The following is a 19,787-nucleotide window of genomic DNA, read 5'->3' as shown; positions in this document are numbered from 1 at the left end:
TTCTTTCTCCTGGGGAGCTTTTTAAGATCGCCAAGTCCAGGCTGCACCACGGAACAATGACATCAGACTCTTGCGGGGGTAGGGGGTGGGGTGGACTCAGGAGTCAGTATTCCTTTTCTTTGCTGAAATATTTTTTTAAATTGAAGCATAATTAATACATGGTGTTCTGTTAGTTTCAGGTGTACAGGATAGTGATTCAACAATTCGATATATTCAGTGCTCATGAAAATAAGTGCATTCATTTTTTTTTTAATGTTTATTTTTATTTTTGAGAGAGACAGAGACAGAATGCGAGCGGGTTAGGGGCAGAGAGAGAGGGAGACACAGAATCCGAAGCAGGCTCAGGGCTCTGAGCTGTCAGCACAGAGCCCGACGCGGGGCTCGAACCCACGAGCTGCGAGATCATGACCCGAGCCGAAGTCGGACGCTCAACCGACTGAGCCACCCAGGCGCCCCCACAATGAATGCATTCTTAATCCCCTTTAACTATTTCACCCGGAGTGAACATTTGTTTCCCTTTAATTCTCCCAGGTGGTTGTACTGTGCAGCCAAGCTTGAAACCCACTCCAATCTCTAGCCATCCTCACTCTAAGCCCTGTATCTCAGCTGCCCCATCCCAGTCATGTTCTCACATTAGAAGTTAGTCTCCCTGGAGACCCGTTCCCTCATAGGTGTTTGTGTCTGTTTTTAGGGGGAGAGACAGATTTTTTTATTAGTACACAGGCCATTTAGCATTCTTGCAGAAGTGGTTGCTTTTGGGTGGCTTGGCCAAGTTCGTTGTTCGAACTGAAGGTCACCAGCAGCTCCTTGACTTACTTCTTTCTGCATGACCGAGGGGCTCCCGCGTGCGTCCCCTCGGAACAAAAGCCTCAAAACAATCCCCTCTGGTATAGGAAGCAGTTTGAGGAAGATCTGTTAGTCCGGGCCCTTCCAGTCTTCCGGCTTCCAGAAAGACTGCGGCTGGACCTCAGAAAGTCCCTTCCACCTTCCCATCCTCCGTCTAAAATCATTAAAAAAAAAAAAAAAAGCTAGTAAAACAAAGACATGGTTAAACTTGTTGAAACTGATAGTTTTAGGAGACTGAACCAAGGCGGATTGTACCCTTACCGTGAGCCCCATCGAAAGTTTCATTTGCACTGACCTCTCCTGTCTGAAGCCTCACATCCTAGCTCTTACTTTGGGGGCTCACAGCTATGCTACGTGACGTGGGCCTTGGTCGGGTCGTCCCGTTCTGTGAGTGGAGAAACTGAGGCAAAGATTGATGTCATCAGCGGTCCATGAAACTATTCAGCGCTTTCTCTGTGATCCCAGAGCTGTCTCTGGACCACTTTTGAGGAGGTGATAACAAGAATGGCCCTCTCCCTGGAAACATTGACAAGTTCTAAATATCTGATGTTTGGGCAGAGTAGGGGGGGGGTTCCTAGACCAATCAGAGCCCGGGCAAGGGAGGTATCTCTGCTTCAGAATCGAGTAACGGGCGATTTGTAAGCTGGTGCTCATCGAGCTGTGTGTCCCGCCTACGGGCTCAGCCTTTCCACGCATCGTATTGTTTTACAATCCCAAGAGGCAGTGGATTTTTTTTTTTTTAATTTTTTTTTTTTTCAACGTTTATTTATTTTTGGGACAGAGAGAGACAGAGCACGAACGGGGGAGGGGCAGAGAGAGAGAGGGAGACACAGGATCGGAAACAGGCTCCAGGCTCCGAGCCATCAGCCCAGAGCCGGACACGGGGCTCGAACTCCCGGACCGCGAGATCGTGACCTGGCTGAAGTCGGACGCTCAACCGACTGCGCCACCCAGGCGCCCCGAGGCAGTGGATTTTACTGTTCCCATTTTACAGACAGAAAACTGAGGCTCAGAGAAAGGTGGAAGCTCGCCAGCTCCACCGTGGCCACGTTTGTGGCTGGTGAGGCACATCCACGAGGCCTGACTTCAGAGCGCCGACTCCACACGACCACCCTGATACTCAGTTACCCGGAGATTCAACCGGGGAGCCCCGAGTTCTCAAACCGAAGTGCCGTAAGGTGGGGGCTCACAGCCACAGAGGGAGAGGCGCCTTTGAATTTCTTGGTGCCCCCTCGAATCCTGCAGCCCCGGTTGTTGAACCAGCGGCGGGAGAGGGGGTCCAACTTCTTAGCGTGCCCGGTTCTCACCGCGCCTTCTGCAGCGCGTGCTGGTGCGGCATGAACTGAGTCATAAAAACAATGGCAAAGCCCTCTGTGCGCTGAGCTCCGTCCTGCCTGGGCTGAGCTGTCCCCGGTCCCCCCAGGCGTCCACGCACGTGAGATCGGAAGAGCGCCCCTGAGCGTACTAGACAGTGAATAAATCGCCAAGGCCCTTGTGGGATCGTGGGAATTTTAATCACAGATTAAGGTACCAGCAGAGGAGGGATTTGCTCCGCGGGGACAGGGATTTTGCAATCCCAGTCTTGCCCCAGCAAGCTGCTTCGGTTGTTTGAGAAGGGTTCGCTGGGCTTGGCGGGGGTTGGGGGCTGGGGGGCGCGGGGAGCGACAACACCCCTCCCCCCCAGCACCCAGCACCCCTGCCACCTGCTCCCGTGAAAAGGCCGATTCAGTTGGCTGCAGTGGAAGACCTTCTCGGGGGCGTTCATTAGCTGGCGGCGGGCAGTTTGGCCGCGGATCGCAGTATTCCCTTGTAACGTTTTACAGCCCAGACCCGGCGACAATGGCGTCATTCACTGCACTCGCTCACGTGGAACAGAATGTGAGCGGGGGCCCGAGCCGGGGAGAAGCTGCTCTGCGGGGCGCCGGCACCCAGGGCGAGCGGAGGGGCTGAGGACCCCGGCTTGTGTCAGGCGAGCCCGGACTGAGCACAGCCCGTCCTTGAGGATGTGGCCGCGGCTGGCAGAGAGCAGGGGTGCGGGCGGGGGGTGACCTTCAGTAAACTCAAGGCCGCTCAAACGGTAGGATTGACAGGTTGACCAGTAGAACTTGATGTCGCCCGATGCAGCCCATCTCCAGCTGCTGCCGCCAGGATGCCTTATGCAACAGGGCGGCCGTGTTTCCCAGGCTGTTGTTGTGAAGGCAACAATTCTCTGCGATCAAGTGTAAGTGAGCTGGCAAGAGGTTTGGAATAGCACTGAGCCCGGGCGAAGCTTGGCTTTATCCTCTGCTGTGCCATCTGGGGAAAGTTGCTTGACCTCTCTGAGCCTCAGCTTCTTTACCTCTGAAGTGCATGTAATCCTACCGGTGAGGTGGGCATATCGCCCGGATCCAATGAGGGTAAGGCTTCAGTTCATCGCCCGGAAGGTGAGGGTAAAGCTGGAACAAAACAAAACAAAACAAAACAAAACAAAACCCCCAGCACTTTGTTGCTGCCCTCTTCCTAGATGCACAAGGGCTTTTCAGCTTTTACCTTTACCCCCTTTGTGCCCTGGATTCTTTCTTCTTGGTTTTTTTAACGTTTATTCGGTTTTTGAGAGACAGACACAGAGCGTGAGCGGGGGTGGGGCGGGGAGAGAGGGAAACGCAGAATCCGAGCTGTTGGCCCAGAGCCCGACGCGGGGCTCGAACCCATGGGATCGTGACCTGAGCTGAAGTCAGACGCTCAATGGACTGAGCCGCCCAGGCGCCCCTCCTGATCCTGATTTTTTTTTTCTAATTTTTTTTTTTTTTTTTTTTTACATTTTATTTATTTTTGACATACAGAGAGAGAGACAGAGCACAAGTGGGGGTGGGGTGGGGAGAGAGGGAGACGCAGAATCCGAAGCGGGCTCCAGGCTCCGAGCTGTCGGCCCAGAGCCCGCCGCGGGGCTCGAACCCACCAGTGGCGAGATCGTGACCTGAGCCGCAGTCGGAGGCTAACCCAGGCGCCCCACGCGTGCTGGATTCCTCACTGCCGCTCTCGGGCTGTAGAGGAAGACAATTTGTCTTCCCCGTTGCAAGGACGTTAGACGCCGTCTTGTTGCTACTGACCGCGTTCCTTTGGTGCATTGGGGAGCCCGGGGAAAATCCCCCCCCCCCCCGCCCCGTGTTGGTCGATTGCCGGCGCCTTCCCCCCTTTGTGTCGACCCCGTACCGATGGAGGGGACGCTTCGCCGTTGCACGCTCCTGTTTTGACACCTGTCAGACGGACTTGGGGACGTTGCACGGCAGGCACCGAGAGGGAGGTGTTCCTGATTGACGGTGGGGATGATGTCTCAAGCGCCTTGCAGAGAAACGAGCTGTGAGGGACAAGTGGCTGTGGGGACAATGTGGCTCTCCCACTTCTGGGAGTGTCAGTAATCAAAAGCAGGGTTTGGCCTTTGCAGAGAGTTGTTTTGCGAGTTGGCAGCACTGGAGGGGAGAATTCCACGGAGTCCATTGATACATTCTCTTGTAAAATCCCTCGGCCAACATTTTTTGGGAGTTGTTTTCTTTAATTAAAAAAAAACAACCTTCCCCATTAAGAACATACGACTGAAAGAGACTTCCCCCTTCCTGTCGGAGCTCTGGCAGCCCAGCTCTGGAACTAAGCAGACCCGAACAGAATTGCCAGCAAGAGTTGACAACTTTTGTAATGTTTTATTATTATTCTAATTTTTCTTCTTCTTCTTCTTTTTTTTTTTTCCATTACGTAGCTGGAACCTCAAAGAGAGGACCGTAAAGCTAATTCTATTCCTTTCAGGCCTCCGGCCCCAGGGGGGAGTTCGTTCTGAGTGTTGTGGCTGCTCAGGACGGCTCCAGCTTGGGTTCTGAGATGGCCCATAGCACGGGAAAGCTCCGCCAGGGGACCCCCGGGTGTCGTGAGGGTTCTGTGCCCTCATGGAAACTTGGCGGATGCTCTGCGTCCCCTGCCTGGCTACTCTGACGTGCTTTCGCGTGACAAACAAAGTCCGGGGCCAGGGTGGAGATCATTCCAGCCCCCGAGGGGTGGGAGAAGCCGGAGAGGAATCTTGGGCCCCGGTCCCTGCTCTCCTCAAAGTATACTGTGTTCTGAGAATGGAAAGACACCATCAGGAGCCTGTGGAGAAGTTGTTAGGGGACGCCTGGGGTAGAGTCCTGGTGGTGGGTCTTTCTAGCTCTGTGACCAGGGGCGGCAAGTTGCTTCTTCTCCCAGGGCCTTGGTTTCCTAATCTGTAAAGTGGGGACAAAACCAGTCCCTACTTCCTAAGGGTCACAGAAAGGATGGAGAGGGCCAATGCAGCGCACCCTTCAGAATGTGCTAGACGCAGCGCTCTTTGGACGTGACATGATTTCACGTGCGCTCTTTTCAAACGTAGATTTATTTTTATTTTTTTTTAAGTTTTAAAAAAAAATTTTAATTGTTTTTATTTTATTTTTAATTTTTTTTTTAACGTTTATTTATTTTTGAGACAGAGAGAGACAGAGCATGAACGGGGGAGGGGCAGAGAGACAGGGAGACACAGAATTGGAAGCAGGCTCCAGGCTCTGAGCCATTAGCCCAGAGCCCGACGCGGGGCTCGAACTCACGGACCGCGAGATCGTGCCCTGAGCCGAAGTCGGACGCTCAACCGACTGAGCCACCCAGGCGCCCCTTTAATTTGTTTTTAAATGTTTGTGTATATTTCAGAGAGACAGTTGTCAGTGGGGGAGGGGGAGAGAGAGCGGGAGACGCAGAGTCGGAAGCAGGCTCCAGGCTCCGAGCTGTCGGCACAGAAGTCGGCCGAGGTCGGCCGCTTAACCGACTGAGCCACCCAGGCGCCCCTCTTTGAGGTCAGTGAGTGTTTATTTCAGTTGCTCTACAGTCGCCGTCGCTTTGCAGATCCCGTCGCTCAGAGTGAGGCTAAACGCACTCGGCGAAAAACGGATTGAAAAACGTGATTCGTACAAGAAGAGTTTGGTTCATGGCAAAAATCACAGCTGAGTTTGGGATTTACCGATACGTATTTCTTCTCGGGGGGCGGTCGCAGCCTGTTTGGTGGCATGGGCCTCTCCGGTGGCCTCGTGAAACTGACGTGTCGCTTCTCAGAGTAACACGATTCGACGCATCGTAGCAATTGTGTGGATTAAAATACAGTGATGGAAGTATTTTTATTATTTATTAATTCTTTAAGAGAGAGCGTGAGTGAGCGAGGGGCAGAGAGAGAGAGGGGGAGAGAGAGAGAGAATCCCGAAGTGGGGCTTGAGCTCAGCTGAAGCAGGGCTCAAACTCACGGACCGCGAGATCGTGACCTGAGCCCATAGCCAAAGCCCGACGCTTAACCGACCGAGCCACCCAGGTGCCCCTCCTCAATCTTTTTCAATTCTGTGTAATATTCCATTGCTCGGCTCTGTCAGCGTTTACTTAGCCATTAATGAGGGCATTTCAGCCATTTCTAGTTTTTCCCTGGGCTGCAGGGAAAAGCCTCAGGCTTATGTCTTTGCGCACTGACCTGGTCAGCTTCTTAGGGAAATTCGTCGTAATTGGATTGCTGGATCTGCATTATTGTATATTAAAAAAAAAAAAAAAAAAAGGGATGCTATCCAGTCGCCTTCCAGTAAGGATAGGATGGATCACCCCTCCATCAGCCTGCACACTGATTGTGGTTTTCCTCTCCCCACTCCAGATGTCAGCAGCCCCCTTCCCTGCATGGATGAGCACACGCTGGGGGTCAGACTGTAATCTTCTTATGAGCACAGATGCTCCTCTCAGTTCTCCCTGTTTTGAAAGTAATTATCGGGGCGCCTGGGTGGCTCAGTCGGTTAAGCGTCCGACTTCGGCTCGGGTCACGATCTCGCGGTCGGTGCGTTCGAGCCCCGCATCCGGCTCTGTGCTGACAGCTCGGAGCCTGGGGCCTGCTTTGGATTTTGTGTCTCCCCCTCTCTCTGCCCCTCCCCTGCTCATGCTTTGTCTCTCTCTCTCTCTCAAAAATAAATCAACATTAAAAAATTAAAATTATTTATTTATTAAAATTAAAAAAAGAGTTTTATTTATTTATTTATTTTGAGAGACAGAGAGAGCATGAGCAGGGGAGGGGCAGAGAGAGGGAGAGAGAGAATCCCAAGCAGGCTTGTTGCGGTCAGCATGGACCCCGGGGTGGGGCTCGAACTCCCGAACCTTGAGATCGTGAGCTGAGCTGAAATCAGGAGTCGGCTGCTTAACCGACTGAGCCGCCCAGGCGCCCCTCAATTCTCCCTTTTATCGTAGAGCCACCCCTCCTCCTGACTCCTCTGCAGACTCTTCTTCTGACCCTCCTCACCCACCCGGCTTCCTGTGGGGCTCCCTCCTTCCCGGGGGGAGGTTCCTGGTGAAATTCCCAAGCTCTTATGAGGAAAGGAGTGGGAATTCCTGGTGTGAAAGCTGAAGGCAAGGGAATGTGGCGCGTGCGAGCCAGACGAGTGTGAGAAACCAGATTCTGAGCACCTGGGAGGATGCTCTTCGTGGGATGTCACTGGATTTTCTTCTACTCAGTTTCCCCGTGTGACGCCTGAGGCTCAGGGGGGCACACAGTCTATAAGTGATGGGGGGGGGGGAGCTGAACCTGGGCCTGCCCAGTCCTAGATCCTGTGCTCTGTTCTCTGTTTCCTTTGGCCCTGTTCTGCCTTCCCTCCTCTCCTTCTCTCTCCTTACTCTCTCAAAACGACCACAGTAAGGATGACGGCCGTCGTTTGTTGAACGCTCGCTCTGTGCCAGCTACTGTTCTGTCTTTCACACGTATGAATTTCTTTTTTTTTCCCCTCAACCATCCTTTGAACTGGGGATTTTTACTCTCCTTGTTTCACAGATGGGACAACCCAGGCACGGAGGAGAAGTTAAATGTGATGTCAGTGGTGACCAGTAGAACAGCTCAAAAGGAAATTGTGAGGCACAGATTAGGGTAGCCGGGGATCGTTCCTGACTATTCTAGAGGGTCAACTACCTTGTTCCTAATGTCGACCAAAGACCTGAGCGCCGTTTTAAAGATGGAAACCCAGGAGTTAAGCCTAAGTGACCCCGACTACTCAGCTTTTTTAGCTTTTGAATTAGGGAATTCAAAGACGTACGCAGCAGATTGAAGTATTTCCAGACGCTGTGTGTTCATTGATCATGAAGAGGGTTCCTCAGCGGTGGAGCTCTTTTAACTTTCAGTATACATACAGAACTATACGTAAACCCACTTGCCTAACGTATAAGGCATGAAAAGTTAGTGCCTAAATAAATATGTCTGTTTATTTGATGCACTTGAGTACAAATGGATCGCTTCACTCATGAAAGACGCCTTTGTTTCTTATGCTGTGACACATTCCTGGTGGATTCTCTGATCCCGTGGCTCAGCCAGCGGGGGGCAGCATCTCTATGGGGGGCACTGATCCACAGTATTTCTCACCTTCTCTCTTTCAGTAAAGAATATCCCGTGGTTCCCAGGAGCACAGTAAGACAGAAAGTAGCCTCCAACCACAGTCCTTTCAGCAGTGAGCCTCGAGCTCTGTCCTCCTCGTCCAACTTGGGGTCCCAGTACCAGTGCGAGAATGGTGTATCCGGCCCCTCCCAGGATCTCCTGCCCCCGCCCAACCCATACCCACTGCCCCAGGAGCACAGCCAAATTTATCACTGCACCAAGAGGAAAGGTGAGTGTGATACTCCCTGCCTGCCCACCTTGCCTTTCTGTTTTTCCTTCCTTTCCTTGGGGGAAGCAAAGTACACACAACTACATTTGTTTACTTAAAAAACGTAAGCAATACAAAAACTCACGGAGGTTGTAAGAAACTCAAACCATTATCTGTAGAACTTGACATGTCTCCTCCAGTTCTGGCCCCTTCCTTGGGGAAAATGTATTTGAAACGTCCAGTCTTATTTGATTCGCTTACACCCGCACGCGCGAGCACATAAAAATGGTTTTGTTTTTGCTTCTAACGGCTGATACTATGCCGTCTGAATATCCCAACTTGCATTTCTTAAACTTGAGGCTATGCCATGGAGGATCTTTTCCCGAGCCTAGAGCCGCCTCGTGCTTTTTAGTTGCCGAAGGGAGAGCGTTGCCCCCAAAGGGTGAAGCCGCGTCTGCTTTCCACCCCCACTGGCGGACACGGTAGTTGCTTCTAGCATTTTCGTTGCCTCCCGCGAGCCATGCTGCAGGGAGCTTTCGTACGGTTGGATGTGCTTTGGTTTATGTGCTACGGTTTCTCTTGGGTGGGTGGATTCCGAGCTTGTTTTCTTGCCTTTCTAGATCCAAACCAACACCCAAAAAAGAAAGAAAGGAGAAAAATCACCACGGGTTGTTTTTCTCTCCTTTGCATTCTGTCTTTAAATCTGGTTTGAACTCTGTCTGAGACGCTGCGTAGTTTTCTTGGCCGAATGAGAAATGGGGACTTTTCCTGAGTCATCTGAGTCTAGGGCTATCATACCGAAGGGAATTTCTGGTGGCATATTTTTCGAGCCAGAATCAAAGTGGTTGACCTGGGGGGGGGGGTGGGGCGTGCGGCTGAGTTCAGCTTTACTGGAACCGTTGCTTGTGTGAGTGGCAGACAGGCACGGTGGGGACAGCGTGGGCAACGGGGCTGGAGGACCCAGGCTGGAGTCTCAGCTCTGCCGCCAGCTTCCTGTGTGGCCTTAGCCAGGTGTCCTGGCGTCTCTGTGCCTCAGTTTCTCGCTTTGTAAATGGTGCCGAGTTCCCGAGAACACCTGATACTCAGTGAGCACCCGGCAGGTGTTGGCTCTGGTTACGGCCGTCGCTCTAGGAAGTGTGTCCGTGGAGGGGGAGGTCGTAAGGCTCCCGTCCCAGTGAAGCTTCGAGAAAGATATGGGCCGGAGGGGACCACATACAATTGGGATGAATCCTACCTTTGCCAGTTGCAAATTTTTATGATTAGGGGCAAGTTACTTAACTGTTCTGAGCCTTATTTTTTCTAATCTATAGATTTGGGCTCACGATTAGACCTATAGGCTTGGTGTGAGGATGTCATGAAATTGGGCTTGTCGTATATATATATATATATATATATATATATAGTTTAAGTTTTATTTTATTTATTTGAGAGAGACAGAGACCATGCAAGTGGGGGAGGGGCAGAGAGAGAGAGGGAGACACAGAACCCGAAGCAGGCTCCAGGCTCCGGGCTGTCAGCACAGAGCCCGACGCGGGGCTCGAACTCACGGACTTCGAGATCGTGACCCGAGCCGAAGTCGGACGCTCAACCGACTGAGCCACCCAGGCGTCCCTCGTGCTTGTCATATTTAGCACAAGGTGGACCCAATAAGCAGTCACTGGTTTGCTCCGGCGGGCCCAGTGCGGCCTGATGTGTCTCCCAGCCTCAGTAGCCAACTCAATGCCTTTGGAATTCCAGTGCCCAGTGTCTGGAACATCTTTAAAAAAAAAAAAAAAATCAACTCACTAACAACTGATGGAAACAGATGCTTTGGCAGTGTTCTCTGAGCCGAGGTTACTTGAGGAAAGTCGCACGGTTTGACTATTTGACGCGTACCGATCTCACAGTTTGACGGAGAGAAAGGCCGTCGTTGGTTCAAGCCCGGGCCTGGGGTGCTGATCCGGGTGAGGCTGTTTTCCAGGCTGAACCTGAAGCCCTTCCGCGCTCCTTGGATCCCAAAGGGTGGAACAGTGATATCACCCCAACAGACCCCCTGGCCCGGCTCCCAGCGTGTCCGCTGCTGCGTGGCCTGGAGACCAGATGCGTGCAAAAATGTCTGCCTCTCCAGGCCCCAGCAGGGGTTGAGGATGTCACCTGGGGCACAGGACCCTGCACGGAGATCCTGTTCTGTGTTCTCTGTAAGGGTGCCCCGCCCAGGCGCTCCACCACGACCTTTCAACAACGCTGCTAGGTAGGTGTGGTTATTCACCCACTTTACAGGTGGGGAAACCGAGGCCCGGAAAGGTAAACGCACGTGCCGAAGGCTCCCGGGGGGGCAGAATTTGAACCCGTGCCTGGTCAGCAGTATCAGCTACGATCTCAAAACGCCATCCTCCACTAGAGACCCGTCTCGAGACCGAGACTGGGTCAGACACACGGATGAAGAGCTCACCGGCTTTGAATTAGGGAGTTCTGTCGATTAAATTAATGCCAGACCAGAAGAAGGGGAGGAAGAAGTTAAAAAGAATCAAGGCACTTTTTTAAGGCTCGATATTTACAGCAGCATCTGTGTCAATGCTTTTTCTCCTGGAGGCGGCGGGGGGAAGAGTCGGAAGGCTTTGAATGCCGGGGGAATGGACCCCCTTCCCGTGATGGGAGCAGGTGACCCGCACAGGGCACTCGGCGGGGCCCTCAGGTGAGCTCAGGGTCAGCTTGAGATGGCCACGGGCGAAGCCAGTGGGGTGGCGGCCAGTCTGTGGCAGGAGGTCACAGCAGCTGACGCTTCCCGGCTGTGGGCAAGCCCCCCGCTTTCTCAGCCCTAACTCCCTCTTCTGCAAAACTATGAGTGTGATAACAGCACCTCCCCCGTAGGGTTGCGGTGAGATGGAAGGAGATGGTCTAAGGGCGCAGTGCCCTTTGGCTGGCCGCCGCTCTGCGCTTCTGAAGCTCACGGTGGCGAGGGGGTCGGATGTCGTCCCGCGTGGTGACATAACTGATGACCACGGTGGGCTAATGCTGCAGAGGAGATCTGCAAAGTGCTGGTGCCTGTGAAGCGGGGGTGGGGGGCGGGGGGGGGCGGGAAACCTCTGCCCTTCTCACCCCCCGCCACCCTCCCCCCAAAAGGGAGCTCCCAGGGACAGCATTCCAGCCAAGCTCTGTCTGTCCTGCGTGCCTCGGAGACGACAAAAAGCAATTCATCATCAGCCTCCATTGTAAGGTGATAAGGAATCAGCCAGGTTTCCTTCCAGTTTGGGAGTCCCGCGAAGTGGTGACTCCATGGGTGGCTTTCCCCCCCCCCCCCCCCCCCCCCGGCCCCCTGCCTGCCCCACTATCTGACTTCCCCACATTGTCTGTCTCCTTTCCAACGAGCCCAGGAGGCAGGCCCAATGAAATGTCAAAGGGCCAGGCCGGCCGGAGGGCTTCTTGTGTTTGGACCCAGCTGTCTGCCAACTATCTCTCCCGATGGATGGAACCCAAAGAGCTGGGAAGGTCTTTTATCAACGCCACTCAATCAAATCCAGGACCCCGGGGCCTGGGAGAACACTTGTCTGTCTCTTGTTCCCCCTCCCACCCTGACAGCCACCCCCCCCCCCCCCCCCCGCCTTCCCACATTTAGATATCAGAGGCAACCCAAATAAAGATTTAAAGCAAAGCCATATACTGCCTTGGCCCTTCAAAGGCAAGTCAGAGGTGGGAGGAAGGGCGGGGAACATAGTTTTGCAGGGTGCATTTTGTCGGCGCTGTGTGCTTTCTCGAGGAATTTCACATCGCTTCCTTCCTTGGACCCGCGCTGTAGCCCCTGAGCGGGGAGGGGGCTCAACATTTTGCAGGGTCAACAGGGGACCAAGAGGTTGGGTTTGTTTCCCAAGGTCACGGGGCTGGTGAGTGGCAGATCGGGGACGCATTCGTCAAAGAAATATCGGTTGAGCTCTTACTGTGTCCGGGGCACTGTGCCAAATATGGGGGTAAGCCGGGGAGGGGGGGCAAGGTGGCCGGGGTCCCTGCTCTCTCGAAACCTGTACTCTGATTGGGGAGACAGATAGCAATCAAGTGGATGAATTTATGATTTTCAGGTGGTGGTTAAGTGAGGGGCAGACTGGGGTCTTTTGGTTCCCAGTTGACGATCTCCCTACAGTACCATTCCGGTCCTTTCCACGTTGGGCTAAGAGCTAACGTTACGGGTACACGCACCATTCTTTATCCATCCATCTGTCCATCCATCCGTCCAACCACCCACCCATCTATACCCATCCATCCAGGTCAAGGTTACCACCCTTTCGTATTTTCTGAACACAGCGGGTTTCGTGAAAGCTGAAAGGCTAGGCCCTCTGTCTGAAAAAGCACGGTTTTGTGACCCTGAGGGACTGAACTATAGTTCCGCTTCTGACTTGCTAAAGGTCACTCAGCCGAGGAGTGGCTGGTCACCATGGTCTTTCGTCTGAGTGAACCCAGTCAGCGAGGGAAGTGACCTGTTTGGGAATAGTGACAAATGTCCTTAACGGGAATAGCGATTTCAAAGCAGGGCTTGTGGGTTTTCCGGCTCGAATCCACCCAGACACCCTCCAGCATGGGACAGCCTTCCCAGGGCCATCTGTCCCATCTTCCAGAGGGAAAGGCGAGTAGACCCATCGTCCCTGGACAGCTAAGATTTGAACACATGATGGGCAAGGAAGATAGAAACTAAAGCACACTTCTTACGTGCATTCCTACAACAAAGTTAAGTATTAGCCTCCTATATAGTCAAAAACGGAAATTGGAATGGTAAAGTGGTTTGCCCAAGGTCACATAGCCGAGGGAGAGTCAGAGACGTGACCGCGCCCTAAAATCTGTGGTCTGGATTTATCATCAAAGCCACGTGGTCCAGAATCAAAAGCCGCTAGAAAGATGCAAGGGGCCGGGGATTTTCACGGGGCAATGAGGTGACGGGTGCTCAGCATCCCGTAAGAGCTTTCCCGTAATTCAGGAGACACAGCGGGGTTCAGGACAGGTGGACTACGACCGAGCATTCTTGTTCTTCAACTTCCTGAACCTGAGCTGTGGGACCCGTCTCACAGAAGACTTGATGGCTGATTCCAGCGCGTTCCCGGGCCGTGGAAAGTAGGCTTGGCTGGGAAAGAGGTCTTTGCAGTTGACCGGTTGGTTATCAGGCTCCCAAGAAAGAGAAGGAAATCAAGCCGCAACCCAAAAGGACACAGGGATCACATCCAAACCATTTATCGCGACCCACTTGAAATCTGGATCCGTGCTTCGGAATTTCTTGACAATGTGATGAGGTCCAAGAGGAATGTGAGAATGTTCAGGACCCGCTTTCATGAACAAGCCAGTGTTTTGCTTTTCCTTAGGACTCTGCATCAGATCTTTGGGTTATTAAAGACTGGAATGTGTAATTTTACGATTTTCCAAAATGCGCCTCGGCCTTTTTCATATTATTCTTCCTTTTTTTTTTACTTGTAACAAATCTGGAAGGGGATCAGAAACTCGGGAATGGTTAGTTTGCCTTGTTTTTTTTTCTCTTGCCAAGGGTACCCTGCAGCTGTACTTTTTATTATTGAAAACGGGAACGCCCTGGTTAAATGGAAAACCCAAAGGTTATGATTCTAGCAACAATGGAAACATTCAGATTTATGGATCCGGCGGCGGGGGTGGGGGTGGGGTTGGAAGGAAGCACGGAGGCACGATGGGACCAAGGGAGGAGGTGGGGAGGACAGAAAAGGTTGCGTGTAACAATGTCTTCAAGATGCCAGAGAGATGCCCCATGGAAAGGTGAGAAATGTGGCCACCGGCTCATCTGGATGGCTTCGAACATTCGGATGGTTGGCATGATGTAGACGAAGCACCTGGAAGAGCGGCCGCATTTTTTCCCTTTCTTTTGGACACAGGCGTGGGCGTCCTCTGGGGCCCAGATGTGTCCCAGAAAGAGTCTAGCTAACAATTAACGCGCTTGCTGTGAGGCGGGTACGATCCCAGTGCAGATGTGTTTTGATTGGGGAGATTTTTTTTTTTTTTTTTTTACTTACCTGTGAGGGTCACTCCCGAGTTTGATACCAGGGCAAGTGTTTGGTGGAACCTAAACTCAGGCCATCCTATCCGAGTTGGGGAGCTGTTTTAAAATCCAGTGCAAAACCAAAGGACTCCCTGTGGGGTGAATGAGTCACTTGGAGCTTTCTAGCAAGGACCACCCCCCGTGCACAGGCTCACAGGCTGTTAGCCTCCCACCTTCGCTGTTCAGGGTGGGCTGGAGAGGGCCCCCCCCCCCACCCCGCCATGTGCGCTGAGCAGGACCATGACTGTTTATTGACCTCTCTATCCGCCCACCGCCTGGCACTTGGTAGGGGCTCAGTACATCTCTGTTGGATGACTGGGTGAGTGGCCTTGGATATGAGAAATCTGGAGCGCTGGAAGCAAGGTGTGGTTGGCAAAGGAAGCCAGACCTGACCTCGAGTCCAGCCTCTGCCCCTTCCCTGCGTGACCTCGGGAAGGTCACTTCACCAAGCTTCGGTTTCTGCCGCTGAGACAGGCTGGAGAGCAGCCATCTTGAAGAATTACTGGGAGATTAGGGTAAGGTCACTTAGGAGGTGCTACATCAATAATAACTCGTATCTCCTCCCATTTTGTTCTTCGCCCTCCCCGCCAGGCCGTCGGCCATCACAGCGAGGGGGAGGAATGTTCCAGTGTTTCTTCTTCACACCCCCCAACGACAGACATATTTCTTTCTTTCTTCCTCTTTCTTTCTTTCTTTCTTTCTTTTCTTTCTTTTTTCAACATTTAATTTTGAGAGAGAGAGAGACAGAACACGAGCAAGGAAGGACAGAGAGAGAGAGGGAGACACAGAATCCGAAACAGGCTCTGGGCTCTGAGCTGTCAGCACAGAGCCCGACGCGGGGCTCGGACCCACGAACCGTGAGGTCACGACCTGAGCCAAAGTCGGACGCTCAGCCGACTGAGCCGCCCAGGCGCCCCACGACAGACAGATTTCTTAACATTTATTGATTTGAAAGAGATTGGAAGATGAGGACGGAAAATCTCCGGGCTGGGGGCTGAAATTCCAGCTAAGGAATGAATGAATCTGTGTTGGGGTTTACACCTTGGTAGAAGTTCTCAAATATTGCCTCCCTAAAGGAAACACCTGGAGGCGTGTTAATCTACATCAGGTCTGCCGAGGGACCAACTGGTGGTGTTACCGTTGCAACAAGAGCTGCTCTTGACGAAAGCTATCGGGAGATTTACATGCTTGATTTTACTTAATTCTTAGCTGGTGAGGTAAATAGCATTAACTCGGATTCAGAGACGCTAAAAACGAGTCTCCGAGAGGGCAGACGCCCTGCTGGTGTCACACAGGCATTAAGCAGAAGAACGAGATCGAAACTCACATACGTCTCCGCTCCTTAACTCGGGGTCTGGATTTTAGGGGATCCGTGAGCTCCGCAAACTGTGACACGCGAAGCTGTGCCAGGCACGTGCCGTTTTCCAAACTTTGTATTTCAGCGGATTTTCCCAGGACACAGCCCCGCACTTTTGTTCCCAAACGAGGCAGTGACCCCAGAGTCACGAAGGGAGACCTTCTTCCAGGGACAGAAGTACCTCCACTGCCCTACGCCGGGGACTAGTGTCTGGGGAAGGGAGTGGACTGACGTTACGTTGTACCAGCTCTGCAGATGTTAACTGAGCCTTGCTCACGGAGGCATCGGGAGAGGAGCTGGGGCGGCGTCCGAGCGCCCAGCCGTGTGTGCACGACGTGTCCGTCTGTCCTTCCCATCTGTCGCACGGGTATTTTAGCGCATGGCTTTTTGGGTAGCGTAGTACCGCGGGGCAGAGACTTGCAGTAAGCCCCCTTGAATTGCAACCCTCGCTCCCCTGTTGATCAGCCACGCGCGTGAGGCCTCGGGCGAGTTTCCGAACCTCTGTGTGCTTCCTTTTTGCCATCTGCAGCATGAGGATAATCCCAGAACCCACGTCACGGGGTACCTTCCGGAGAGACAGCTTGGAACAGCACCAGGCAGGGGAAACGCTGCTGGCGTTTGTTTTTACTGTTGTTGTTGACGGTGTTATTACTGTTTTGCGCACGCAGAATGTACCGGAATCTGGGAATATCGTGATGGGTAGGACGGTGTCCCGCCTTCATGGAACATACGTGCCGGAGCGGAGGGAAGGAAAGAGTGATAGTTGTTACTTACTGGGTGTTTTTTTTTTTTCTTTTTTCTTTCTTGTACCAAGCTCTGGACTAAGTTGCTTAATCTGTATTTTTCCGTCTCCTTCTCAACACCTCCCTTCACCGTGAAAAGTGGAAGCGTGTCGTTACTGTCCTTTCCATGTTGTAGATGAAACTGAGCTCAGAAAGGTCAGCCTGTTTGCTCGAGGTCTCTACCCTCTTTTTTGTTTTATTTTATTTCATTTTATTTTATTTTATTTTATTTTATTTTATTTTATCATTCTTATTTACTTAAAACAATTTATTTAATGTTTATTTATTTTTGAGAGGGAGAGAGAGAGAGAGAGACGGACTCCGAAGCAGGCTCCAGGCTCCGAGCTGTCAGCCCGGAGCCCAATGCGGGGCTCGAACTCACGGACCATGAGATCGTGACCCGAGCCGAAGTCGGACGCTTAACCGACTGAGCCACCCAGGCGCCTCCCCTCCCTCTTTTCTTTTTTCTTTCTTTCCTTTCCTTTCCTTTCCTTTCCTTGTCTTTTCTTTTCTTTCTTTCTTTTTTTTTTTTAATCAGAGAGGAGGTTGGAGCGGAGTCTCCCGGACTTGATTCCTCACGCCTTGGGCCCGAGGTCCCCCTCCGCCTTCAGAACGAGGGGTGGCTGGTCCCGGGGCCTCACTGGTCTCTCTCCTCCTGTCTTAGCAGATGAAGAATGTTCTACCACGGACCACCCGTATAAGAAGCCCTACATGGAGACGTCGCCCAGCCCCGAGGACCCTTTCTACCGCTCCGGCTACCCCCAGCAGCAGGCCCTGAGTGCCTCCTACAGGACAGAGTCGGCCCAGCGGCACGCCTGCATGTATGCCAGCTCCGTGCCCCCCAGCGAGCCGGTGCCCAGCCTGGAGGACATCAGCTGCAACACGTGGTCCGGCATGCCCCCCTACAGCAGCTGCACGGTCACCACGGTGCAGCCCATGGACCGGCTGCCCTACCAGCCCTTCTCCGCTCACTTCACCTCGGGGCCCCTGGTCCCCCGGCTGGCTGGCGTGGCCAACCACGGCTCCCCGCAGCTCGGAGAGGGAATGTTCCAGCACCAGCCCTCCGCGGCCCACCAGCCCGCGGTCAGGCAGTGCGGGCCTCAGACTGGCCTCCAGTCCCCCGGCGGCCTTCAGCCGTCCGAGTTCCTGTATCCTCACGGCGTGCCGAGGACCCTGTCCCCACATCAGTACCACCCTGTGCACGGGGTCGGCATGGTGCCAGAGTGGGGCGAGAACAGCTAAAGGGAGGGCTGCTTCGTCACAGACGTTGGCCGGGGAGAGAGAGAGAGAGAGCGCGGGAGACAGACGGAAGCAGAGAGGACCCCCGCCGGAGGCGTTTCTCCTCCGCAGTGTTCACGTCTGCCCTCGAGAGCCCTGGACGCTGATCTAATCAGTAGCTCGAAACCACAATTCAAAAAAGGTGACTTTGTCGTTTCAACACTTAAAAAAAAAAAAAAAAAAAAAGACAAAAAAAAAACCCAAGATGCACCCCACCTGCCACGACCACTCCACGCGTCGGCCGGCCATGTTCACGCCACCTCCGGGAGTCCTCCGTGATTCCTTCTTTTGGCCTCCAAAAGGCCTTTGCCTTATCGAGGGTTTTAGCCTAAAGGTGTGGCTGGAGTCTTTCCTGTCTCAGTGTTAATGTTGACGTTGTTATATAATAAATAATAATATATTTTTTCTTTCAATTTTCTTAATGGGACCCAGTCCCTTATGGGGGGGGGAGGGGGAGAGGTCTGAGGCAAGTGTGTTTCCTATAAGTACTTGCGGGGGTTCCCCTCACGTACACCACGGCCGGAACCGGAGATTCGCCACCCTGCCCTTGACTAAGAAATTACCTACCTCTGCCACGTGATGTTCTCGAGAAAGTTCCCTACGTCCTGGCCTTTGTCCGACTTTTCCCACCTTGCCGGGCCTCGCGGAGCCCCGCTTGGCCCTTCTTCTTTACCAGCGGGGTCAGCATAGCGTTGCACTCCGTCTGGCCTCCTATCTTACTCAGCCCTCCCGTCGTCCCAGCTCTGTGTCTTTCCAGCCGTCTGTCGCTAAGACGTGGCCTATAGCTTCCCGACCGGAAAGCTTGCTTTGAAAAACTTAAAAAGCCTTGGGTTACACGCGGGCAGAACTGTGATAAGCCAGGAGCAAGCTCTGTGCCGACAAGCGTTGCAAAAAGGCCAAAGCAAATATTCGTCCTGATAAAACACAAAGCCAGCCCCAAGCTTCCAAATGTCCCGTCACCGTCGCCGGCGACCCGGCCCGGACGCCACGCGAGGCCCGCCGTTCCTAGAGAAAGGGCGAGACGTGCTCGCCGATTGGTTTTCTCCAAAACGATCATACCAACGCCAGATGCCGACACCAAACTGTGGTTATTGAAAGCAGAAAACAGTATTAAAAAAAAAAAAAATAAGCGTGTAAGTAAAATGTTATTGCAGGGTTCTTCAGATGTAATATTTTACTGGTACTATTTATTTATAAATAGGAATTCTAATTAAGTAATAACATGAAATGAAATCCAGCATGGGAGCTGGCCAAGAGCTTTTAATTTTATGAATACTCAAAACCAAGTTTGCGTTTTTTTTTCCTTTCGAATGTGCTTTGCTTTCTTGATTAAAAAAAAAAAAATTTTTTTTTTTTTAAACTGACCCTAATAAAGAGAACAGGGTAATATGTGAGGCTAAGTATGTCCAAGTATGAGCGAGTGTGTATGTTTGTACGTGAGTGTCTTCATGCGATCACGTCTTTTGATGTTGCTACGGGGGTGGGGTGAGAATTAAGTAACCATTTCGTGTATTTGTGCGCCAATTAATGCCTAATAAATACCATGTGCTTAAAAAAGTATAAGGGACTTGGATCCCCCCTTTTATTTTCCTTGTTCTTTCTGCTGATTGAATAGAGGGGAAGTTAGGTGGAGGAAATAGGAAGAAGTTCTCTTGCAGGTGCGTTTTTCGTCCCGTTTGCTTTGTCCGAGTGTGGTGGAGCTGTGAATATATTTATCCACTGGCCTGTGTCCCTGGCATGGAGTTAATTGATTTTCACTGAATTCGTGCCGGCATCGGACAAGAAAACCCGTCAGGAATCTCAACTGATCAAAAGATGTATCGGTCGTACCGCATAGAACACCCCGTGCTGGAGTTTTCTGAAGGATCTCTTTTCTTTGA

The 19,787-nt window shown here is 52.4% G+C and overlaps 1 protein-coding gene across 2 annotated transcripts in view; it reads left to right on the top strand.

The window, feature by feature from the left end:
- TBX5 (T-box transcription factor 5) overlaps positions 1-19,467 on the top strand; it is a 46,514-nt gene extending 27,047 nt beyond the window's left edge. Inside the window, exons 8-9 of one of the 2 annotated variants that reach the window (XM_043557684.1) lie at positions 8,263-8,489; positions 17,294-19,467. In XM_043557684.1, the coding sequence (XP_043413619.1) occupies positions 8,263-8,489; positions 17,294-17,871 (805 nt within the window). In that variant the 3' untranslated portion in view covers positions 17,872-19,467. The remainder of the gene's footprint in view (positions 1-8,262; positions 8,490-17,293) is intronic. The other variant, XM_043557686.1, reaches the window with a different exon arrangement.
- The last annotated feature ends 320 nt before the right edge of the window (positions 19,468-19,787 follow it).

This window comes from Prionailurus bengalensis, chromosome D3 (assembly GCF_016509475.1).
Source record: "Prionailurus bengalensis isolate Pbe53 chromosome D3, Fcat_Pben_1.1_paternal_pri, whole genome shotgun sequence".
Lineage (NCBI taxonomy): Eukaryota > Metazoa > Chordata > Mammalia > Carnivora > Felidae > Prionailurus > Prionailurus bengalensis.
The sequence above is the reverse complement of the archived record's forward strand: the minus strand, read 5'-3'. Positions and strand labels throughout refer to the sequence as shown.